The 25,753-nt window shown below is 50.9% G+C and overlaps 1 protein-coding gene across 1 annotated transcript in view; it reads left to right on the top strand.

The window, feature by feature from the left end:
- The window catches only part of sash1a (SAM and SH3 domain containing 1a), a 65,446-nt gene that overhangs the window by 9,501 nt on the left and 30,192 nt on the right, over nucleotides 1-25,753 (top strand). The window contains exons 2-5 of the mRNA XM_061241590.1: nucleotides 3,989-4,117; nucleotides 20,690-20,740; nucleotides 20,835-20,884; nucleotides 21,403-21,526. Of these exons, the coding sequence (XP_061097574.1) occupies nucleotides 3,989-4,117; nucleotides 20,690-20,740; nucleotides 20,835-20,884; nucleotides 21,403-21,526 (354 nt within the window). The remainder of the gene's footprint in view (nucleotides 1-3,988; nucleotides 4,118-20,689; nucleotides 20,741-20,834; nucleotides 20,885-21,402; nucleotides 21,527-25,753) is intronic.

Genomic DNA, 25,753 nt, shown 5'->3' on the forward strand with positions numbered 1-25,753 from the left:
AGCGCGTACCGAGTGGTCCTCCTTATCGGTCCCGCCGATGGGGAACCGAGAGTTGCGCCGCGGTCGGCAGCGATCCGGGGTTTTCGCGAGGTTCTGGAGGCCAGGAAATAGCTGAGGCGTGATGTCCGTGGCTCGGGAGATTTGGTTCGAGGCGTGGGGGGAATGTTGTTGTTGAGGGTGACACCTACTCCGCGCGTGATGTTTCCCAAAACTCGCACGTTTTTTCTTCTAAGCTTTTACGAGAGCCGGGAGAACGATGGGATCCAACCGTTGACCCGTTTACCGTAGCCTCGGAGCGGCGAAGGTCACAACAACATGACGCTTTGGCCGCGTTCTTCTTGCACCGCCGCATAAAACCAGTCGGCCGGCGTGCGGAAGCGGTCCTCGCCTCCCGCGAGCAATATGGCAGCGAGACGCATTCCGCGGATTTCTGGGAAGGACGGAGCGTGTTTCTGGAGGGGGGGGTCGTAAGAATTCCGGCGGTATCTCCATACAGAGGTCGGCCGCTGGTGACACGTCAGGCGTTCGCCGAAATTCGCGCACGTGCGGAATTCCTTCGCAGCGGAAGGCGGGTGTTTCGCTCGCTCTCCCTCGCTCCAGATGTTCAGGCCGCGCTACCCCCACCCCTGCCCCCCCCCCCTGTGCTCCCCAGACAATAGCCCACAAATCTGCCCTCGTCGGCGGCCCTCTGGGGCTTTTCTTTTAACCCCCCTTGCCCAACCCAGCGTTGACGTTCGGGGGAGGCGGTCCGTCAGGTGCACGGCTGCGGCCGTTAGCCTGCGGAGCGCTCCTCGTGCATCGAGCAGCAGGCCCTTGCTCTTCTGCAGCTGAGGAATCTGGGCTATTTTAACCATGTGAGGCACGGGGTGCCTGCTCATGTGCCCCGGAGGGCTGACGGTGTGCAGGTTTTCATTCTAACCAGCTCCTACTCCAGCGGCTGTCACTGGTGTGCGTGAAGGTGAAGGTGTGCCGAGTGGCGACATCAGCTGGTGCCGTGATACGGCCCAGGAACGAATCCTGCATCCTCTCGGCCCTCCCGAGACACGTGATTGGGCGCCCCCGCCAAGTACGTGATTTTTTATGATCGTTCGTAACTGAACGTTCTAATTCTGATGTCACAGTCACCGCCGGTGACTGTAATCGACGGAGTTCCAGAACACGGACGTTGTGGAATTCCTAGCCAACGTTCCAAAACGACCGGCGACCTGCCCTCCTCAAAGGGTTAAAAGCGGTCGCCCGCCTCCTCGTGGCGGTCCGTATATAGAGGTGCGGGAGCAGTCGATTGGCTGCGTGCCGCGTGACCGCTCAGCCCGGTGCGCCGGAAGCTTCCAGATCCCCCTCCGCTGGGTCCGGTCGCCGCCTCCTCTCTTGCCAGCGATGGAAATACCGCTACACCAGACGTCTGTTTTCCTCTGCTGCTGGGTGGCTCGTCCTGTCAACAATGGATCCTGCAGGCTAGACCTTCTGTGCCGGGATTCCCGACGCGATGATCGCTCCTTATACATGACATTCGTTTAGCAGATGTGCTCTTATCAAGAGTGACTTACAATGTAAGGGAGCGTAAGTGTGTCCACCTGTTGTGGGAGCAGTGCCAGGCCCAGCTAATGGCATTCCCAGACCAGTGTATGCGAGATCACTAAAGCGCAAAATGCGAGTTGACAGTCCACGCTAGGACCGTGATACAAATTCTGAAAAAGCTTTTGAGAAATATTCGGTTGGTTAGCGGTTTTTACAGAACGCTGTCACCAAGATGCTTGACGTCAGTGGTCCTGGTCATTTTTGGTTTTCACCTTAATGTTAGCAACCGATTCAGACCCAAGAAATCAGGTGAGCCAAGTTAACCGTGTAATTAACTTCACTTAGGGCTTAATTTATTAATTTAAGTTGAGTGACAACAAAAAACCAGCAAACCCTGCGGCTCTCCAGGACCAGGAATGAGGACCATTGAGTAACAGAATGGCAAAAAGAACCCTCTATGCCTGAGCCCTGACGCAGCAAGTTCAATTCCATGAAAGGGGAAAGGTCACGACCCCTGACCCCAGCACGTTTTTCAGGCATAGCCCTCTGGTCGTTATGGCGATGACTGAAGGGGGGGTAGGGGGGGGTGGGGTGGAGGTCACAGGTGGCCCCCAGGTGAGGTTTCCTCTGAAGCAGCTGGAGTCTGGCTGTCAAATGAGGTCACCTGCCCCCCCCATCAGGATCCTTTAGATTTTCAGGAATGCGCTAAAATATTTGGCCACATGACCTCGGTGATGTGCCCCAGGGGAATTTCAGAAATTCCCAAATTTTGAACAACATTGCCATGCTTGTTCGCGTTTGAGAAGGCTTGTAGTCTTCTCAATGAAGCTCGTAAAACAACAATGATCTGACACTAATGAGTGAACTTCACCATCATACAATTAATATATATAAATATCTAAAGGTTTTCTTCTGATCTTACATCATAAGTTGAAATATCAATGAATTTGATTCCTGTAAGCTTGTGCTGTTTGAGTTGTGCGTTCTCGGTGTTGTTTACCGAGTGGCTTGAGTGAGGCCCTCTCTGCCTTGGCAGGTTTGCGAGGCACGCTTTTCACAGCGCGGAGCACATTATTCATCAGGATCTGGCAGCAGGAGAGGGGGTTTGGGATCGAGACGGGGTGTCGGGAGAGAGAGAGGTGTTTGCGCTGTCCGGTCACGTCTGGGCTCTCCGCGGTGCTGGAGCCGACCGCAGTCGACTTTAAATCACTGCCGGTGTGTGGGCCTGTGGTCACAGCTGCAGAAACGGAGCTTAATCAACGGTCATCTGCTGGAGCGCTCGAGTCTGCGGGCTTACGGACAGTAAATATCACGCATTCCTCTCCTGTGTGATTCTTCCTGTTTGGTGTGTGGGGGTGGGGGTGTGTGTGAGTGTGGGTGTGTCTGCCTGACCTCGGCCGAAAACTTTTCTGTGCTCGATTGATCTTGTCTGGTGCAATTGAACCTACAGAGAGCACAAGAAAGATGCAGTTTCCGGGAGTATTTCCCAATACACACTGGACAAGCTCAGAAGAGCATGGAAGTGTATCTGAATCTAAAACAATGACGTATTTGACCCAGATCTGGTATGCATGTTTGTGTGTGCATGTGTGTGTCGTAACTTGACTTGACATTACCTCTTATGCTGCCCACATTTTTTGAGGAACCAGGCTTCCTATAAGTAGCACAATGGCAGGAACCGTGGTGTCAGAATGCCCTTTGGCCTGATTTGCGTCTCGCCATTTTCTCGGTCAACCAAAAAAAGCATGATTTGGCGCAACAAAACAAAAATAAATAAATAAATAAATACGTTTGATCATTGAAGCGTCCAGCCGACCTACAAACCTACTCCATCCCGGCCTGAATCGAGAGATGCTGCTGCATCACCCCCCCCCCCCCTCCCCCCTTCAGGAGACATGGCAGGGGAGAACTTAATGGCGTGTGTAGGCTACGGGCGAGCAGCTAAACACAGTACCAGACGCAGGACTTCACTGACCTCACTGTCCACCGCTACGCTAGCGCCTTGCGTTCTGGCCCCGGTGTATTTAGTCTCAAGGCTGTGTATGTTATAGAGCTAGGGCCACGATGTACCGTGGGATTCTGGAATGACCATTTCGGTCGTTATTTCATTTTATTTACTGCGGAGGGAAGCCACATCTGTGCGCCGACGCCCTCATTATTCGGCGCCCTTCTCGCTCGCCGTTAATGGAAACCGCGTGTTACAGGTTTTTTATTTATCCGCTGAACCGCGGCCAGGTCTCCCGCCAGACGTGAAAACGGGGCTGTTAACGGTTCTGCCCGTTCAAACTCGGCAGGTCGCCGGGCCTTTTTAACGGCGCGCCGTCGCTGCGGGTGGTTCCGGGGCTGTCTGTAGATCCGGGGCTGTCTGTCGATCCGGGGCTGTCTGTAGATCCAGGGCCGCCCTACCCTCCTCTCATGACGTTTTCGTGTCTCCCCCCCCCCCCCCCCCCCCCCCCTCTCTCTCTTGCAGGATGGTTCTCTGGGCAACATTGATGACCTGGCCCAGGAGTACTCAGAGTATTACAACACCTGCTTCAGCGACGTCAGCGACCGGATGGAGGAGCTCCGCAAACGGAGGGTGTCCCAGGACATGGACACGGTAAGACACGCCCCATCCCAAACGGGCCCCGCCCACGTCCTGCAAGCCCCTCCCATATCTCACAAGCCCCTCCCCATGCCCAGGAAATGGACACCCACCCACCCAAACAGGCCCTGCCCATGTCCTGCAAGCCCCTCCCATATCTCACAAGCCCCTCCCCATGCCCAGGACATGGACAAGGTAAACAGGCCCTGCCCACATCCTACATAAGCCACTCCCACAACCCACAAGCCCCTCCCCATGCTCAGGACCCTAAACAGGCCCTGCCCACATCCTATATAAGCCACTCCCACAACCCACAAGCCCCTCCCCATGCTCAGGACCCTAAACAGGCCCTGCCCACATCCTATATAAGCCACTCCCACAACCCACAAGCCCCTCCCCATGCTCAGGACCCTAAACAGGCCCTGCCCACATCCTACATAAGCCACTCCCGCAACCCACAAGCCCCTCCCCATGCTCAGGACCCAAAACAGGCCCTGCCCACATCCTATATAAGCCACTCCCACAACCCACAAGCCCCTCCCCATGCTCAGGACCCAAAACAGGCCCTGCCCACATCCTACATAAGCCACTCCCACAACCCACAAGCCCCTCCCCATGCTCAGGACCCTAAACAGGCCCTGCCCACATCCTACATAAGCCACTCCCACAACCCACAAGCCCCTCCCCATGCTCCGGACCCTAAACAGGCCCTGCCCACATCCTACATAAGCCACTCCCACAACCCACAAGCCCCTCGCCCTGGTCTGGAACTGACACGAGGCCTCTCATATATTTCTTTGCGTGTGAGATTATACAACACTGCTCACCACGGTGTCTGCAGGCGTTTATTCCCACCATGCACTGCACCGCCAGATTGCATCAACGAACTACAGAGGTAAAGTAACTGGTGAAATCTGGCGGCGTACTGCATAGTCGGACCAAATACCTGAAGTTGTTTTGGTCTCTCTCTCCTCTCCTGAAGGCTTTCCTTCCATACCAATGTAATGTGTTGAAGCTGGGACCGGGGTCTCTGAAAGAACGCATCGCTATGCTGGGATTGTGCGTGGCTGCTTTCTAAAGGAGATTTGCCCCCACCCATCCCCTCTCTCTCATAGAGAAAAGCGGCATTGGTATTCTGTGGGGTCCAGAGGGGATGTAGGGTAGTGGGGCACCGTGTGTTGCCGAGTAACCAGAAGAGTTATGAGAAAATGCAGTGGGCGTGGAAAGAGAACTCCTCCTTTCTCCTGCATAGCCGGAAGGGGGCAAGGGGGGGATTAATTCCTTTTTCATCTACATTCAGTGCGGCGCGCACAGGCTCTCGAAATGGTGGTTTTATTTGGGAGTGCTTGAAAACAGACAGAGGTGTTTTTCCGATGACTAAAACGCTCCTCGAAAACAACTTGCTGAAAGTTATGATACGTGCAAATGGTTCTCAAGAAAATTAGATCAGTGGAAATATATCCTTTTTTTTATGTTTTGCTGGAGCTGACATCTTTTGTACATGCTAAAAGCTGGAGCTAGTCCGGTTTTTGGACTTAGTCATCATGACTCTTAGACTGTGTGATCAGAACGTTCTTAACTGGACATTCTAATGCTGATGTCACAATCACTGCCGGTGACTGAAAGCGGTGGAGTTCCAGAACACTCACTTTAGAATGTTTGGGGAAAAAAAAAAAACCCCATTCCAGAGCCTGCTTCTCAAAGGGTTAAGCACAGCGGTTCCTTTCTGTCATTACCGCTAATGAAAAGCAGGCGTGCTCCGGTCTGTGGCAGCCGCACTGCTGTGTCCACGCCTGCCTTCCCCCCTCATACCACGTTAATGCCTCCTGTTTACGTAGGAGCGCCGCCTTCCCGAAGTCACGCTCGTTCGTCCACGTACCACACTTAACCCTTCGGGCGCAGCGCCTTACCGGGGAGAATCGCACGCCCGTGCGTCTTATACGTTACAAATGGGGAAAACCCTTCTTCACGGCAGAAACTATGCCGGTCTCAACAAGTATCTAGGTCTTTTATTTAGACAATCTTTTTTTCTATTACCTTTTAGCAAAAAAAAAAAAAAAAAAAAAAAAGATATTGCAATGATGTGAGACCGATTTATTCATTTCAAGATTCCCCATTGGGGTAAGAATTTCACTTGTCAAGCAAACTGTAACTTGAAACAAGCTGTTCTTCTTCAGAGAAAAAAAAAAGAAGATCAGTACAAGACTAAAACACTTCTTAAGACAGACTTTTATTTTACAGTGTGAAGGCTCTGGGTTTTCAGGGCTGAAACGCGGTTCTAATGGAAACGTTCACGATGCGCTGTTTTTTCTGGATTTATCCGATTTTCATGCAGACTTAAAGATTATTGTTGTTGAAAGGTTTCGAACGGGACCTACCAGAGCCCATACTTGTGTATTAAGAATCTGATTTAATAATAATGGAATGTGTTTATGTCTTTGAAATATCCGTCTCTCTCTGGCTCCATAACGGGGCAAATAAGAGATGAGGCAGTATTCCAAGAATTCATGGTCATTTTTTTTTTTTGATGTTGCGTTTGGATCAGGGGAGGTTTCAGCGAAAACCTGAAGCGCACATGACACCGGACAGCTGCCTCCACACAGCCCGGGTTGTGTTCACAGAGGCGCAGGAAGGGCCTCGTGTTTACACAGCCGTGGGAGCGCTGCGGGAGATGCCAGCGGAAGCGAACGCGAGCGCCATGAACACAACTTTCATTAGAGGGCGGCGCACTCTCCCAATTCCTGCGTTTTTTTGTTTTTTCGCAAATATCGCAAATTTGCCCGTTGAGAAATGAGGCAAGGCTTCTCATTTCAATCTTGCTGTGAGTTCGTCGGTCTTTATCCTTCCTCCATATTAATCATTTCTGTAGAGAGACTCCCATTAATGTTGTTTCTATTGCACGCTGATCGGGAACAAAATGACACGAGACGTGTGTAATCATGCTCAAAGCCTGAAAATGATTAGTGCTGAATGGAGAAGCAGCGACATGGTAATATAACCGCGCGCTGAGGTTTGGCTCCGGAACATAAGCCTCAATTTGAATAGCGTGCAGAAAATGGCGTGTTTTGCGGTCGCATCGTCGCATTAGCGATAATCCTCGCAACGCCGCGCAACGGCAGATGTAATGATTTAGGCCTGTTTGCCTCGTAGGCCCGCCGAACGTGTCCGGACTCATCTCTTTGCGCAGATGAGGCCGCGTTCAGCGACACAACGGGTGTTGCAACAGAAGGAAGGAAGGAAGACGGAGGAGTTAGCAGGGGGTCAGTGCCGAGCGTTTTCTAGCTCCCGTAATATTAAGCAGCCAGCCAGCTGCCAATGAACCCTTTCAAGAGTAGAATGTTGGAAGGTTTTTCAAAGTTCCGTGTCGGTGTTCTAGAGCTCCAGTGCTTCCAGTCGCCAGTAGTGATTGTGACATCAGCGCTGGAATGTTCAGTCCATTCAGAACGTTCTAATCGCATATTTGTCACCTCACACCTTAAAGGGATTGAAATTCCGCTCTGTCTCTGTCCAACGGCAGCGAACGTAATTACACTAAAAGACCGGTTAGTAAGGGGGGTGGGTTCGACTGGCGGGTGTTATTGTGGGGGGTTTTCCTCTCCTCCGCTTACAGTTCTCTCTGGCTGGCTTGCTCCCGCACACGTAGGCCCCTCTCATCAGGAATGAGGTCACAGTAGCTCCCGGGCGACCTCTGACCCCGAGGCATGTGACCCAGTAGCGGGGGTCACAGGTCACGCCCACGGATGCCCTTCCGTCCTTTCACTGAATATAGGGGGGAGGTCGCGGTTGGCGTGATTTAGACACCAGGGTCGTTACCGTAGGCACTGTTGAGAAAGGGCCGGGCTTAATTGAATTCGGTTGCGGTCGGTGTCAGCCCATTGGCCAGCTGTGTGTTTTTGTACGGCGGTATCCGGGTAGAGGACTCTTGTGTGGTCCAGCAGAGAAGCTGCTCCACCAATGGGACAGGAGCCAGAGGGGCACCTGGGTATTTCAGGGCGTAGGGAGTGACTGTTATTGTTTTTCAATGTGAGAAATATCTTGCGTTTGATGTGGAGAACGAAACCTTTAAAAGTCCAAACCTATATTTGGGCTGAGCAAATATCTGGTTTGGGCTATTTCTTTTTAAAAAAAATTGTAAACTTCCCCAGACTCTTTGCTGACCTGTTGGTTTTTCATTCCCAACATAGTTAATGACTTAGTGGCTTACTCCAGTTAATGCTTACTGCTTATTTACCCCCCTCCTGGCTCCTGGCTTTTGTTTATTTTCGGCCATTCAAGCGCGACCAAACTGTTTGGGAAGTCACGTCGATGGTCCGTCGCAGGGCCTGTTTCCTGTGCTCTGTTTATTTGGCTTTTCCTTTGTCCCCGTTTGTTTTAACAACACTGAGGGAGACAAGGGGGTCAAGTCAACACCCCCCACTCCCCAAAAAGAGAATGCGGGCAGAGGAGGTGGGGGCCAGTAGGAGGGGGCAGGGGGGGTTAGCTCTCCGACACAGACGGCTGCTCCAGCCCGAACAGTTGTTTCAGCTACAGAGTTGTAGTCCTCCAGCTGCGCTGCTCTCCAATGAAGACAGTGCCCACTTTCCATGTAATAAACAGTGCAAGACTACAACTCCCATGAGCACCAGCACTCGCTGACCTCCAGTCAGCAGTGATGGTTGAGGTATTTGAATGCGCTCAACTCGACCTGGGTCAAATACTTAATTGGTTTGGATTGAAATACTTTTCTGTGCTTGATTGATCTTGCCTAGTGCAGTTGAGCCAACCAGGAGGACCAGAAGGCTGGGTTTGCAGTTGGCGAGCATTTCATAGGTTCCAAGGTTTCGATACGCCAGACACGTATTTGACCCAGCTCTGCTCTCAGTGGAGTGTTGTGGAAGATTGTGTACACTTGAGGGATGACGTTTAAGCAATCACATATGTGCTTGTGTTTGTTTGTTCGTCAGCAGTCAGATGAAGTTGTTTCGCCCGGCCCTTTGATAAAGATGTTTTGTTTAAGAGTTGACTCAGCAGAAACAAGAAGAATATGCACATTGGCTGGAACGATATAGGATGTGCCAGGTGTATAGTTTTGACGTAAAACGCATAGTGTATATGTCAGAGAGCGTGCTGTTTTGAAAACACCAGTGATGTATTGCCAACTGAACGTTGCAGGTTTAAGTAATAAATGGAGCCATATCACAGTGGTCATTCTAAACACTGATTATTTCCTCGACAATCCTTCATGCTGTCACCCTCTTTGGTTTAAGCAGACTCTTGAAGACCAGGGGGGCAGGTTCTGAGGATTAGCTGGATAAATTTACCGAGTAAAACTCAGAACCCATCCAAAACTGGAACATGGACTGAAGTAAAAATGGTTGTTCCGGGTTTTACTTTGTGAACGTATCCAGCTAACTCAGTAATCCTACTTTGTGATAGGCCCCCCCTGCTCAGTCTCTCATCAGGTTACGTGATAATTTGAGAGATTTGAGATGTCAACAAGGAATTCAGATTGTATTAGACAACACCAGATTCGGTCAGCGTTTAAAATAACGTCTTCAGGCTTTCTTAGATCAGATATGGCGCACTCATGGTGGGATGAAATCAACACTAGCTGAGCAGATTTTTTTAGGATTTAGTGAGAAAGTTAGCGGGGAAAGTGGCAGCGGTCTTTGCTGGACAGCTCTGGTTTGGCAGTACCGGCTCTCTGAAGATGAAAAGACGACATCGGCATGTGTTTGTGATGAGTTTCAGCAGGACGTCTCTCCAGGAGGAGACAATTCTCAATTTCCAGAGAATCGAGGGGAACTAGACCAACAACAAAAAAACGTATTTTTCTCCCCACGTTTGAAATGATTTTGAAGCTGCTGTTTTTGTGTCGAATTATGGTTTTAATCAGGGATCGGCAACTCATGGTCCTCGAGGGCCGAGAACTGTGGGGTTTTCCATCCTGACTTTACGTGGAAGTCAGGTGTGAGGACAGTCTGGCTGATCGGTAGCTCTTATTACCCAGTAGTAGAGGAGAAAAGAAAACCAGGGCCAGAGCTGATGATTCCTGGTGTGGATGATTTGGCTTATTAAACAGAGAGACGTATTCATAATGCATGTTAACCTATATTGAGGTAAACTTCTTTGATACTCTTTCATGGATAACCGTTTTGGATTCAAGTACTCTCCTGTTCTCGACTCATCTTGCCTGGTGCAGTCGCGCTAACCAAGAGGACCAGAAGGCAGGGTTTGCACTTTTTGAGAGTACTTCATGGGTTCCAATACACCAGACAAGCTCATATAACACACAGAAAAGTATTTGAATCCAGAACAATTGCGTATGTGAACCTGGTCTGGAATGTATCACACATTATAAAAACACAGGAATTCTCGTTTTTTTTTTTTTCTCAAACCATACATACTTTATACGTACAGTATTGTAACAATTTAGTTTCGCTAAAACATGAACATATGCTTGAAATTCTTCCGTGACTTTGGGCGTGTTTGGGTTAACATTCCATTTTCAGTCGGTTTATTTTCCATCCACTTCAGCCGTTCAGCCGTTTCATTGAAAAGTGATTTTATTTTTATTTTTATTGTGACCCCCCCCCCCTTCTAAATCTTGGAATAGATTGTTTTACGAGAGGATTTGGCATGTGAATTATTTAATAATAAATAATTGCTGCTGGCAAGCAGTTGGCATGCACTTCAAAATACTTTGTGTTCTTAAAATAATTAATGCATAATATCGGAGAGGATTCCAACACAAGCAGAGCTGCTGCCAGGTGTTGTTTACATCTTTATGCTAATGCTGCTGCTATACCTCCTATTCCTCTGTTCTCTGACCGCATTTGGGTAGAGTTCAGAAGTCAGGTTCAGACTCGCTCCAGCGTTTCGTGTTGGCTTGCTGAGCGGGTTGAATCCGGTATTTTGGCAACGCTGAAAAACGATTACGTGTGTCGGATTTGTGAGGGTTTCCGCACGCTGGGCATGGGTGAACATCCGCCGGTCGCCTCTTCGATGGGCCTCTCCTCAGTTCAGGGGTCACCGGACATAACGTGCTGACCTGTTCGCCGGTTTTGGCTCACGAGGACAGTGTTTGTCATGAAGTTCCCGCTAAGAGCGGTTCCTCTCCGGGGCGACAGGTCACATGTTCGTGTTTTAATCTAACATTCGATCGAGGTGAGCCAATCAAACGCCGTCGGAGGCGGATTGAGTCACGCGCTCTCACGCAGGCCTGGCCCTTCCAGAAGGCGACGTCCGTCTTGTTTGAGCGGCATTCCTGCGATGGGTTTTTTCCGCGTTGCCATGGCGAGTCTCCGGCACGGCGGCATTCCCGGAGAGGACGGGCCCCTCCTGACTGCTGAGCTGAAGAGGAAACCCGGCCCGGTGCCACCCGCACAGCCAGCACAGGAAGGGCCAGTCCTGCAGGATGCTCTCTATCCTTCTCTCTCTTTCTCTCCTTCCCTGCACTCTCCATGTTTTTTTTGTTCCTCTACCTGTTTCATTCCCCCTTTCTCATTCCATCTATCTCTCATATTCTCTATCTCTCCATCTCCCCCTCTCTTTCTCTCTTTCCTCATTCCCTCTCTCTTTCTCTCACTGTCCCTGCTTTCTCTCTCCCTCTTTCCGCTCCTCTCTCTTTCCCTCACTCCCTCTCTCTCTCTCTCCCTCTCTCTCTCTCTCTCCCCCACACTTCCCCCTGCAGATGCATAAGTAGTCAGTCACCCAGAGGACCCACCAGGTTCCAGCATCCGCCTGCTCTTCCAATCAGCGGTCCGCTTCAAAGGAGGGGTCACCCCCCCCCCCACACACACACACACACCCTTCCTGTATTCGCCCCAGTCTTCAGCCGTCTCCGTGTCTCTCCCCCTCCACTCTTACTTTCCATGAAGGCTCAGAGCTCGGCCAGTGCTTGCTTGTTTATTTAGAGTCTGTGGTTCCGGTCCGTGTTCCCGTGTGCTGAATGCCTCCATTTTGTGTCGAATGATTTAAACAGAACTGCCAATTCTTTTTTTTTTTGATTTTTTTTTTTGGTGTTTGTGTGTTCCTTCCACTCCCTTTGTGGTTATTTATGGCTGGTACATAAATGTTGAGTTTAGTCCTTTTATTCCCTTTTTCCTCTCTCTTTATTAAATAAAAAGTGAGGTTTATGTTGGGCGATTTTACGGCCGAAGGCTGTGGTCAGAGAGCAGGGCCAGGTTCACACCCATGTTGTGTTTCTTGCCCAATTACAGAGTGCTCTTAAGAGCCTGCCATGTGCCCACCATCTGATTCTCTCTCTGTTTCTCACTCTCTTTCTGTCTCTCTCTCTGTCTCTCACTCTCTTTCTGTCTCTCTCTCTGTCTCTCACTCTCTTTCTATCTCTCTCTCTGTCTCTCACTCTCTTTCTGTCTCTCTCTCTCTCACTCTCTTTCTGTCTCTCTCTCTCTCTCTGTCTCTCACTCTTTCTGTCTCTCTGTCTCTCACTCTCTGTCTCTCTCTCTCTGTCACTCTCTTTCTGTCTCTCTTTCTGTCTCTCTCTCTTTCTGTCTCTCTCTCTGTCTCTCACTCTCTTTCTGTCTCTCTCTCTGTCTCTCACTCTCTTTCTATCTCTCTCTCTGTCTCTCACTCTCTTTCTGTCTCTCTCTCTGTCTCTCACTCTCTGTCTCTCTCTCTCTCTGTCTCTTTCTCTCTCTATCTCCCTCTCTCTGCATCTCTCTCTCTACCAAACGTGCCTTATTTGCATGACAAGTAAGCTTGTTTTGCCAAAGCGTTGAGATTAGTGACAGACATTAATGACAAACAGCACGACAAACCCCCACAACAGAAAAAGAAGTCTAGGGAGGCTCCCTCTCTGCATCCCTCTCTTTGTATCCCTCTCTCTCTCTCTCTCTTTCTCTCCGTAATGACATCGTGCTCCTCATTAGCCGAGGTCTTCACCGTTTTCGGCGGAATGCGTCTAATGTCATAAGGAGCGCTCGAGGGTCCGTGTCCATGGAAGTCACGCGTGGCCCGTGACCCAACTACAAAGGGGCCGTTGGTAAAGAGCCGCGGTCGCGAGGCGTTTCGAGCTCCTCCCCGTTCTGGGGGCTCAAAAGGCTCACTGTGACGGACGCGGCCCGCCGTCTCTGCGATCCCGTTTCCGTGCCGACGGGAGGGTCGCTCGCCGAGCGAGACTTTCGGACAGCGGCGCTCTTTATGTCTCCCGCCGGTGTGACGTCTCGCGTGGTCAGCGTCGCTGATCGCTCGGGCCTGAGATGACCGTTTCAGAAACTGCGCTGGCTCTTCGACGCTCACGTGCCGCAGTGCTTTTAATGCCAGGATGTTTATGACATTTCTTTAAAAAAAAAAACCGAACGCCATTTTTCTTTAACGTCTTCGCCTGTCGGTGCTGGGAGTCGCGGAGACGGGGGACGGACGGATGAAGGCTTTGATCTCCGCGGCGGCGGAGGATGGCGGGAATCGTTAGCGACGCGCGGATAACGAGAGGGAGTGCGGTTCGCCCCCCGTGCACCGGGGGGCGCTGTGCGGTACGGGCCTTGATGCCCGCGGGGGGTCTGGTAACAAACCACGGGGGATGAAAACCCCGGATAAAACATCACAGAGGAACAGGCGGTGGAGCGGCAAACGGGATCACGGCACAGCCAATCAAACGACCATCTGCACCTTGATCTGGAACAGGGTTTTCTACCTGGCGCGCGTATCGGGGGGCTAATGATGTATCGACAGCATCGTTCCCGTCCGGTTATCGTGCCCGTCGCGTCTCTGCTCGGATGTATCGCCTTCCCTTCAGGCCCCTGAGATCAGATCAGCGCCGGTCTGGTTCGTTGGAAAAAGTGCATCTGGGTTTTTATTTTTTTTTGCCAAGTAAAAGTGGCACATTCTGGGAATCTCCTGCATTCCTTGGATGGACATTCTGTTCGGTGATGGTCGCTGAAATACCGCTGTTTTGCTCCTTTCCCAACTCCTTGGCACTCGACCGGCCCCTCTGCCTAAGCGCTGTGGCAGACCTGCGAAGACGCCACGCCAGTCTAGAACACGAGTAGTCGCCGCACACATTAAGCACACGTTAATTAAGCCCGTCTTCATGGCAACGTGTCCTCGTCCGAACGAGGCGAGAGCAGAGAGAGCAGACACGGGTCATTTGATTTTGTTTATTTTATTTGCGGTTTTATTTAAGCAGCATAAGGCTGAGTCATGAGACTGGGGGCGGCCTGTAGCGTAGTGGTTAAGGTAAAGGACTGGGACACGCAAGGTCGGTGGTTCTAATCTAGTGTAGCCGCAATAAGATCCGCACAGCCGCTGGGCCCTTGAGCAAGGCCCTTAACCCTGCATTGCTCCAGGGGAGGATTGTCTCCTGCTTAGTCTAATCGACTGTACGTCGCTCTGGATAAGAGCGTCTGCCAAATGCCAATAATGTAACGTAATGTAATGTCTCCTTTGCAGCCGATCCCATTATGATGAAATACCAAGCGCGCGCTACAAGGAGAGGTTAAAAACAGGAGATAGAAACGAACACAAACACCACAGTCGCAAAAGACAATCGCTCAAAACAGGAGCAGTTCTCCTGATAAAGAAAGCCTTAATCGGTGTTTTAAAATGCGTCGTCTGTATTTGGTCCTCTGGTTTAAGGTCACGGTAATCTGTGACTAAACCTCACACACCGTCCCACTCGTGTGGGAGGGAGGAGGAAGATGAAGATGATGATGATGATGATGATGAAGTCATCCTTTTCCCTCCTGTTCTATAATGTAAACTAAGACCTCTGAGACCTTCACTCTCTCCCAACCCCAGATAGTTGCCGTGGAAATGCTGATGCTCTCAGATTCCTGCACCTGCCCTGTGGCGGTAGGGCCGTGGGTGGTCACCGTGGCGATAATGAATCAGGGGATGGCTGTGCCGCCGTAGGGTGATAAACTGCCTCCGTTTTCTTGCTCCTGAACGCGCGCTCCACGCCGGCCCTGGAGGACTGGGTGGATTTATTTAGCAGTTGGCCACCCTCGGGTGTGATCAGGTGTCCAGACTGAGGGGAGCCATTTTAGGAATGTTTACCTGGACACCTGGGAGTGAGCCGCTCCGGTCTCCTCAGTGAGCGGGAGGGAGCTTTAATGGCCGGTGTGGGTCAGGACCTCGGTGTCGGCTGCAGTCTCCTACAGCCCAGTGTCCCCATCCCTGCTGTGGGGGTTGGGTTTCTGCTGGTACAACCTCCTGTATCGGCCTGGCTTTCTCTGGCCTGACAACTAATTCTGACCAGAGTGGCTCGTCATGACCTCGTTATAGGGTGTAATCTCCTATAGCACAGTGTCCCCATCCCTGCATTTGGGTAGGGGTGGCCCAACCAATATCTGCCCCCCCCCCCCAGACATTACTCGGGCTGGTCCTACTAAAGGAAGTCTTCCACGATGCAGAGTATATTTCTTTAAAATAAAAAGGGACTTCTAGTTATGGTTTGCTGAAGTATGCTGTATTTGAACCCACCAAAACAGGAAGGTGAGAACCAAAAAAATAAATAAAAATTTATGGGAAGGGGAAATGAATACTGTAGATATGGTGAGATATTAGGGACATCGAAACCTTTCTCTGGACAAATGACTAATTACGATTCCCAGCTCCCAGCTCTATTTTAGCTTCATCTGACATGCAGATGAATGTTAATGGGCCATCTTCCCCTGACCACGTTCAGTCAAATGGATTCGTTTTTAATCCAGTCCAAAACAATTCATACCTGGAGTTTTACAAATTTCTGGATTTGCCAATGGGGTGTCAGAAGATAACTGCAAACAAACTAGTATCTTTTAACTTCTGAGAAAAACACAACACTAAATATAAGACTAAATCACTGGGTGAGACAGACTTTTTTTTTTGCAGTGCAGTTTTTGTGCTGAGGACTCAAACTGGTCCAGAGTCGGCGCTTGGCTCCGATGCGTCTCTCGCACAACCCTCTCTCCATCCGGGCTTCCGCTGGCCTTGCCCTCTGTTCCAGGCTTCCCGCCTCCTCACCCCTCCCGAAACCCCCCCCCGCCCCGCCCCCCCCCCGATTTGGAGCGTCTTGGCCCTGGAAAACGATGACTCTGCCTCAGTGCGGTCTTGCAGCGATGTTTTCCGAGCGTCCTGGCCTGCCCCGTGCGCGTCCAGCAGGTCCAGACTCCCCACATCCTGCGGGCCAGACCGGCTCTGCGGCTCTGTGGGCCCGTGGGCCGCGCTAAGACCCGGTTCTCACGCCGCGGACCGTGCCGTCGGCGGGACGAGAGCAGAGAGAAACGGGGGTTCAGTCGCGCAGCGTGCCTTCATTTGTATTTAATAGTGTTCGGGTCTCCTCTTGTCCTGTTGCTCTTGCGCGTTTCCTCTTAAAGCGAAGCTAATGTCGTATCCCTCCGCAGCCATTCTGAATGGTAGCGCAGTTAGCATGCAGCCCGTAGATATTGTCTAATATTTCTGGACTGGATGCGCACCGGGTTGAAATTGGTATGAATCCTGACTATGGCCAAAAAGCGAATTTCCAGCAAAGCTGGACCATCCCTTTAACCAACATTTTTGACCGGGAAAACAAAATGGACTGAAATGGATGACATCGTAATTCAGGTGCAAAACCTCCGCTCCACCGATCACAGAGCATGTTGGTAACAACACTGCTGGTGATTTGTGGATGCTACTTCCAGCCAATACCCGTAGGAATCCAAGAAGCAAATCAGTGTTGAAGCTGTCAGTTGCCATCATTGCCATTCATTCATTATGTTTTTATTTATTTATCGAAAACATGATGGCTCCAGTCAATTTGCAGTGAAGATGTCGGTCAGCATTGTCCTACTGAGTAGAGTTGACAAAATATTAATCCTTGTGTTTCATAACTCCACTTGACTGTTGAGTTTCTTTTTCTCAATAAGTCACCAAAAAAACAGAAACAGACTTCAATTTATAGCTGACCTCTGCCATTTTTGAACCCCCCAAAACTGGATGGACAAATCCTAAAGCAAAAATAGTTGCTTTATTGAAAGGGGAAATCCAATCTAAACGAGCTCTGTGGACATGGTAAGAAATTAAGAGAATTGAAATTGATATTGGGAAGTCGGGCATTTATAGTAATATTGAGAGGTGAAATGGGAACTTCTAAAGCCGCGGTTAGAACTGTCTTTTTAGGAACGAGCTTAACGGTATCGAAAGTGATGTTTTTGTGGTTCTTCCTTTGCGGTCTGAAGCCGATCGCTGCCAGGAAGAGCTTGCAGCAATGTCTATCGATACACATATGACTGGACATTCCATACTCGGGGTGGGAAAACATTTAAAGAATGCAGTTAATCGCATTGTCTGTAGTCTGTAGCCTGTAGCCCTGTGTTATAAACACACAGCATTGTCTGTAGCCTGTAGCCCTGTGTTATAAACTCATAATGCTGTCTGTAGCCTGTAGCCCTGTGTTATAAACACACAGCATTGTCTGTAGCCTGTAGCCCTGTGTTATAAACACCACAGCACTGTCGGTAGCCTGTAGCCTTGTGTTATGAACTCGTAACGCTGTCTGTAGCCTGTGTCCCTGTGTTATAAACACCACAGCACTGTCTGTAGCCTTGTGTTATAAACTCATAATGCTGTCTGTAGCCTGTGTCCCTGTGTTATGAACACCACAGCACTGTCTGTAGGCTGGAGCCCTGTGTTATAAACACCACAGCACTGTCTGTAGGCTGGAGCCCTGTGTTATAAACACCACAGCACTGTCTGTAGCCTTGTGTTATAAACTCATAATGCTGTCTGTAGCCTGTGTCCCTGTGTTATGAACACCACAGCACTGTTTGTAGGCTGGAGCCCTGTGTTATAAACACCACAGCACTGTCTGTAGGCTGGAGCCCTGTGTTATAAACACCACAGCACTGTCTGTAGGCTGGAGCCCTGTGTTATAAACACCACAGCACTGTCTGTAGGCTGGAGCCCTGTGTTATAAACACCACAGCACTGTCTGTAGGCTGGAGCCCTGTGTTATAAACACCACAGCACTGTCTGTAGGCTGGAGCCCTGTGTTATAAACACCACAGCACTGTCTGTAGGCTGGAGCCCTGTGTTATAAACACCACAGCACTGTCTGTAGGCTGGAGCCCTGTGTTATAAACACCACAGCACTGTCTGTAGGCTGGAGCCCTGTGTTATAAACACCACAGCACTGTCTGTAGGCTGGAGCCCTGTGTTATGAACACCACAGCACTGTCTGTAGCCTGTAGCCCTGTGTTATAAACACCACAGCACTGTCTGTAGGCTGGAGCCCTGTGTTATAAACACCACAGCACTGTCTGTAGGCTGGAGCCCTGTGTTATGAACACCATTCGCGCCGGCCAAAATGGGAGGAGGTGTCATTGATGGAACTGCCTGTGTCTCACTGCGCTGGAATGATGGTGATTATCGCCAGCTGCGCATACACATACCCCTCCCGTGCAGTGACCGCGCAGCTCTGCAGCTGGGCTGCAGTGTGGAGTTCTGATGCAGTGACTGCGCAGCCGGGCTGCAGTGTGGAGTTCCGTTGCAGTGACTTCGCAGCCGGGCTGCAGTGTGGAGTTCTGATGCAGTGACTTCGCAGCCGGGCTGCAGTGTGGAGTTCCGTTGCAGTGACTTCGCAGCCGGGCTGCAGTGTGGAGTTCCGTTGCAGTGACTTCGCAGCTGGGCTGCAGTGTGGAGTTCTGATGCAGTGACTGCACAGCCGGGCTGCAGTGTGGAGAGGTTGGTTCGGGGAACACTGGGCCCTTTCAGACGGGCAGATCCACAGATGAGGTGGCAGAAATGAAATCGGCCTGAAAAAAAGTCATCTGGAATCGGCTGAGCCACACTTACGAGAAAGAAACCAGGGATTAGAAAGAGAAAACTGCCTTTGCAGGAAGTTGGAAATAACGGCGTGGTGCAAGTCTTTTAGCAGTCACATGGTCATGTCATGCTTTTTAATATAAAAGGGATTTACTCTTATTTTTTAATAAGCAAGGAGTTTATTTAATTAGCAATAAAATACACAAGATTCCATATTAGTCAACATTAAAATATTTTCCGAGGCTCCTGAAATGAATACGTGGAAATGCTTGTGCATTAGCATGTTAATCCTTAATAATACGTCTGTGGTGTTTTTGTAGGTGGTGACGATAAAGAGTGCATTTAAAGACGTTTTAGTGTGTCCAAGCCAAACTTTAAACTTTATTTCTTCAGATGCAATTCCGTGTTATTCCGTTGATCATTGTTTGACTTACAGTCCACAGCGTAGATGAAATGCCCACCTTATGCATTGTGTGCTATAAGGTGAACCATCAAATATCATCATGAATAGCCGGGGGGGTGGGGGGGGTGGCATTGGTTGAATTAACACGTAATTCTGAGCTTTTATTATGGGTTTACTAGCTCTACGTGTGCTACTAATGTGCTACTAATCATCCCCAATTTAATGGGTTAAAGAATTGTTCCTTCCCCTGATGACGAGTGTCTCGCACAAAATGGCTGCCGTGCATCACCCAGGTGGCTAATGCTATATCCGCAAGCTAACTTGTTGCACAGAACACTCTGTGCTCAGCGCCCCTCTTGTGACGTAACGTTATAGATTTATGTGCTACCAGCTCGATAACAGCTACAATTTATCATCCTGATGACTTGCCGTGTCCTAAACTTTGTGTGTCACCCACTATAGGAGACCGCTTAAGGCCTGATAGTACATTTGAGATATTCTGGCTTAAATATGTATATTCTGTCCCCTGGCACTTCAATTTTTTTTTTTTGCATTTACTATTCATTGTAATAGAAAATGATTGACGAATGTCACTCGTATATGTTACGTATTCAATAAAAAATAAAGTAGTAAATTTTAGCGTGTTTAGCTGCGGCATTTCCCCGCACACGCGTGCGTTGGTCGCGAGCCTTAAGCGGTTCCGCCCGCCGCCCCCGTCCCCGCTCCTCCGCCATTGGCCGCCGCCTCGTCCAATCCCGAGCGGAGGTCCCTGCTCGGCATCCCGACTCCGCCGGGAAAAGCCACGCCAGCTGGTTTTTGCGGACGCGGTTTGGACGGCTTTCCGACCTGGAAAACGTCTTAAAGTCAGGGAACGCTAAATGCGAAGATGCTAAAAACAGGCCCCCGGCTCCCATTAAAGTGCAGGCAGGCCCTTCTGTTGACCTAGCCTGTTTTTTAAACGCATTCCGGTGCTTCCAGCAACCTCTAATTATGCCGTATTTTGACAAGGGCAACGACAGCTCCTTTCTCTCCAGGAAGGGCCGGGGCTCTTAACAGGATTATGCACGCCGAGGCGCTCTTAAGTCTGCAACGGTGGCGCGAGCTCTCCGCGCGGGGAGAACATCGAGTTCACACCTCGCATGTTAAGTATTTATAATGTTTGAGGAATTATGTCACCTTTTGTTTTGGGACCTGCATAAGATTCCTGTTCTATACTTGGGTCAACACGACCGGTCTGTCAGGTTTCGCGATTGGCAGGCACCCCAGGGTTTGTTTTGAGAGCAGTCAGGCGTGGCTGTGGTGCGTGTGTGTGTGTGTGTGTGTGTTTGCTCATGTATGTTCAGTCACGTGTGCGCCCCTCCCTTCTCTAACCGTCTTTTTAGGCATGTTTTGAAGGCGTGTTTTGTAACCTTGCTCTTTTCTCTCTCTCTCTCTCTCTCTCTCTTTCTTCTTTGTAGGAAAAGGCTGACGCAAGCCTCACCTCCCTGCAGCTGCGGTCGGAGATTCAGGTGAGCGACAGCGCCCTGGGGAACTCTGGGACTGTGGAGGACTTTAGGGCCCACGAGTGCGCCAGACTGACCGCAGTACCGCTTTTCTCCACAGGAGTCGCTGGGCTTCAGCAGTGCAGTGTCCACGCCTGAGGCAGAGAGAAAGTAAGCCCCTCGATTCGTTATCGGCTGTCCTCCTGATGGCGTCAGCCCCCTTCCCTTGTTGTCGTCAGGGCGGTGGGTTCGAGGCAAAGTTGTATTTTGGGCATTCCTGGGCCACATTCTCATCAATGAGTCAAATTGAGCCAGTGAGTCGTGTTGAGGTGTCCAGTCATGACTGAAGATGAATCTGAACTCAACAGGGGGGGGGGGGGGGGGGGAGTCCTCAGGAAGCCAGACGTTCTCATTATGTGGGTGACTTGTCTGTGTGTGTGTGTGTGTGTGTGTGTGTGTGTGTGTGTGTGTGTGTGTGTGTGTGTGTGAGAATCGTGTAAACCATCCTGGTGGGGACCGTTCAGTCCAGGGGAAGGGGAAGTGTGTCAGTCACACACTCTTCTCCGGACGTGACCGTGTGAATCATCCCCCGAAACCTGTCCCTCGTCCCTCACCTCTGACCCCCCCGGCCCCCCCCCCTCCGCCTCTGGCGTTATTGTCCTGTCGGATGAGCCGTGACTAACCCGCAGGTCACCCCCGCCAGCGGGACAGCGGAAACCCCGCTCTCGGCCTTTCCCGGTGACCCTGGCGGAGCGGAGATTCGGAAACCGCCGGCTTCCTTCCGCCGATTGTGCTCCGGGGGAGATGGGGGTCGTGCGATCGGGGGCGGAGGGAGGGAACACACGTCTCCGAGCAGGGGAACGACGCGTCAGGCGATTACGCGCGTCTACGGGGAGCCGGGTCCCCAAAAACCGTGACCCAGATTGCAAAGCACTTTGACTAGTTATTGCTTTAGTTTTTTAGTACCTTAAAAAGCGGTGAAACCAACCTTTAGTTATTTCTGTGTGTATTTTCATCTGTGTTTTTCGATAGTAGCTTAGACAGCGCATAAGTGATTGCTCATAGACTCGCATAATTAATAGTAAAAGATTAACTTGAATTTTAATTTGCCTGTAAACCATACACAGTGCATTTATTTCCAATCATATGCTTCTGTGTAATGAGTTGAGAGAATACATTAACATATTCATAGCCTTCCATCATTAGTTATCACGCATGCACATTAGGATGCTTATATTAATAATGAAAGCTCAAGATGTAATGAGCCGTGTCTTCAGCCTCCAAATCGTCAAATGGCCTTTAACCCTTAGAGGTGTGAGGTCACAAATATGTGACTAGAATGTTCGTAACTGAACATTCTAATGGTGATGTCACAATCACTACTGGTAGTTGAATGCTGTGGAGTTCTAGAACACTGACTTGGAATCTAGAAACAAGAAAACATTCAGCCCTTCAAAGGGGTTTAAAAGCTTTGACTCCGGTACGCCAAAGAGCTCCCAGAAAGACCATGAGCTTTACTTTATCAGCTGTGCGCATGGAGGGGATGAATATCTGGTGAGACGACCAGCCCCCCCCCCCCCCCCCCCTTCCTTGGATACCCCTCGCGCGTCCACACACCCCGCTACAAATGCATTCCACACCATGCGTTCAGTCATCGACGCACACACCACGGGACAATGGGCAGCTTGAAATGACCCAGAATCCCGAGCCTCTCTCCGCGCAGAGGAAGTTGGGCCAGCACTGATAATGCTGGCATCCAGGGGTGATGACAGAAAGCTCGGTGATTGAGGGAGGGAGGCGGGGGGGGGGGGGGGTTTTACAGGAGTGTCCATTATGTAGCGAAGTGGTATGACGCACCTCACCAGTGCCAGTGCAAAAAGATAAAAAAATGAGTCCAGCTTTACAAGTGTTTTAGTCTTATATTTAGACTCGTTTCTGTCGCTTCGCAAAATCAGAAAAAAATTATTGCCAACGAGGTGTGAGAGTTTGACTCATTTTCTATATTCGCCAAAGGGCCAAGAAAATGTCACTCGTCAAACCGAACTTAAAACAAGCTTATATGTTCTACTTGAGAGGAAGAAAATAGACTTAAGTCTCATTATAAGAATAAAACGCTCGTCTCGACAGACATTTTCTGCAGTTACCAAACATAGGTTTGCAAGCGATCGATGTGCTCCAGCCAGGACCTCCGTGCAGTGATCCAGTGCTGGGATCACGGCGCTCACAGACGTTTCGGGTTGGGCCCGCCGGGCGGGCCTCCGCTTTGGCGGCTGGCTGGAATCATCACGCCACAGAGTAAAAGCGCCATTTGGGGTGGCACGGGGGGGGGGGGGGGGGGACTGAGGGCGGGCGTGGAATGCGTGTTATCAGCTTCCTAAATATGCGGCGCCCCGCCCAGGTGTGGAAGGTGTGTTGTCTGCAGAGCCACCCGACGTGCGCTCGCCTGACGTCTGGCACAAAGGGCCGAGGAGGCGTGTTGACGCACCTGCAGAAGTGCGCGTTACGCCCCGTCCGCACGCACTGCGCCCCCCGTGTGTGAACTGGTCCCTCCAGGGGTGCGACGCTCTCTTGTTTCCTGACGGCGGTTTAGTTATAGTTTTATTTTCCTGTAGTCCTGTAAACCTACGCCGGGTCACTCCTGTACTTCAGCGCAGTGACGTCTTCAGGATGTACTCGGGGTCTGCAGCTGTAGCCGGTGCTGCCGGATCAGGGGCGGCCTGTAGCCTAGCGGCTAAGGTACATGACTGGGACAGCCTGTAGCCTAGTGGCTAAGGTACATGACTGGGACAGCCTGTAGCCTAGTGGCAAGGGTACATGACTGGGACAGCCTGTAGCCTAGTGGCTAAGGTACATGACTGGGACAGCCTGTAGCCTAGTGGCAAGGGTACATGACTGGGACAGCCTGTAGCCTAGTGGCTAGGGTACATGACTGGGACAGCTTGTAGCCTAGTGGCTAAGGTACATGACTGGGACAGCCTGTAGCCTAGTGGCTAGGGTACATGACTGGGACAGCTTGTAGCCTAGTGGCTAAGGTACATGACTGGGACAGCCTGTAGCCTAGTGGCTAAGGTACATGACTGGGACAGCCTGTAGCCTAGTGGCTAAGGTACATGACTGGGACCAGGAAAGGTTGGTGGTTCAAGCCCCGGTACAGCTGTTGGGTCCGTGTGCAAGGCCCGGGGATTGTCCCCCTGCTTAGTCTAAGCAACACTTGGGGTAAAATCATCAACTAAATAACTGTAAAGTGAGCAAAACAAGATGATTGAGGAGCAGGGGGTGGCACAGAATTCAGAGAGGGATCAGATTGCACCCTGCTTTTTAAGCAGAATCTCAGTGAAGAGCTGTGTTTCAGAAAGTGTGCACTGACAGGTTCCCACATTACGGCTTCATGGATTTGGCCACCCCTACGTCCTGGTGTGTGTCCTCAGTGCCCCTGTGAGAGGGGACAGGCTCGTTCACGTTCCCCACCCCAGCCCCGGCCACCTTGACCCCCCCCCCTCGGGCGGGGTCGTCCTGCTGTCCTTCCTTTGGGGTTCTCCCCCCACCCCCCCCCACCCTGCCCTCCTCCCCCCCCCTGTTTTCACTGGCTCTCTCAGGACAGGAGTGATATCCTCTGGCCAGGTGCTGAACCAAAACCACAACACCCCGCGCCCCCACCACACACACACACACACACACACCCCACCCCCACATCCCCCTAAGCCCCATGCCAGAAGCTGCATGTGCTGTGTGACTCCCCCCTCCCTCTCCCCATCCCATCAGCACTTCTCATTTCTCACACAGGAAGTGGGAAGAGCACAGTTCAGGGCGGGAGAGGGGGGGGGGGGGGGGGGGGGGGGGGGGGGTTGGGGTTAGGGTTGGGGTTAGGGTTAGGGTTAGGGTTAGGGTTAGGGTTAGGGTTGGGTCCATCTGGTTTGGGAGTCCAGCAGAGGCCCACTGTCCGAGAGAGAGAGAGAGAGAGAGAGAGAGAGAGAGAGAGAGAGAGAGAGAGAGAGAGAGAGAGAGAGAGAGAGAGAGAGAGAGAGAGAGAGAGAGAGAGAGAGAGAGAGAGAGAGAGAGAGAGAGAGAGAGAGAGAGAGAGAGAGAGAGAGAGAGAGAGAGAGAGAGAGAGAGAGAGAGAGAGGAACAGAGAGAGAGAGAGGAACACAGAGAGAGAGAGGAACAGAGAGAGAGAGAGGAACACAGAGAGAGAGAGGAACAGAGAGAGAGAGAGAGAGAGAGGGAGAGAGAGTGAGAGAGAGGAACAGAGAGAGAGAGAGTTGTGGCAGGGCTGCTAATTGCCGTTTCGGTGGTACAAAGAGGCCGAGGATTCGTCCCGTGTTTGATGTCACCTGGAAGTGTTGGGTAATTGAGCTCTTTCCAGGATGTGTGTGTGTGAGACACAAACACAGAACGGCCAGACAATGGTGTGAACTATGGACACACACACTCCGTTTTCGAATACAGAGGACTGATAAGGAACAGTGTCATTCTACCCAGATATCAGAAAGTGGAGGAAGAAAACATCTTCTCAAGAGAAGGAGAGAAAGTAAAAACCCATTGATTTTGCAAAACAATGAAAAAAAACTTTTTCAATATATACGAAATGACATTAAAAACTGAAACGGAGCCCTTGTTCACTGTACAAGGCAGTTAAATCTCGCCTGACCTTGCTGATGCGATCTCACCCATTTCCATTCCTTAAGCGCATGAATAAATGCATGAACCGTGTCTGTGTGTGTCTGCATCTGCATCTGCGCGTGTGTGTGACACCAGGTCACTCCGCACCGCTTCCTCGCCCAGCCCGGAACCCCCTCTCCAGAGTTTCTCTCCCCGGGAGAAAGGGGTCCCCGGTGCATACAGGGGCGGTAATCGGCGGCCATTGTGTGCCTGTTGGCGGACAGCGGTCGCCTATTGTGCCAGTGTAAAGGGAAGCGGCCGGTCAGCTGTTTCTGCCCGCTGAGAGAGCCGATCCCGACGGCTCCATTACCGCGACCCGGAGGACACACGTTGATAGAGAGGGGCCTGGTGGTCACGTGTGTGTTTATCGAACCCTAGAGG

The sequence above is a fragment of the Conger conger genome, chromosome 5 (assembly GCF_963514075.1).
Source record: "Conger conger chromosome 5, fConCon1.1, whole genome shotgun sequence".
In the NCBI taxonomy this organism is placed as follows: Eukaryota; Metazoa; Chordata; class Actinopteri; order Anguilliformes; family Congridae; genus Conger; species Conger conger.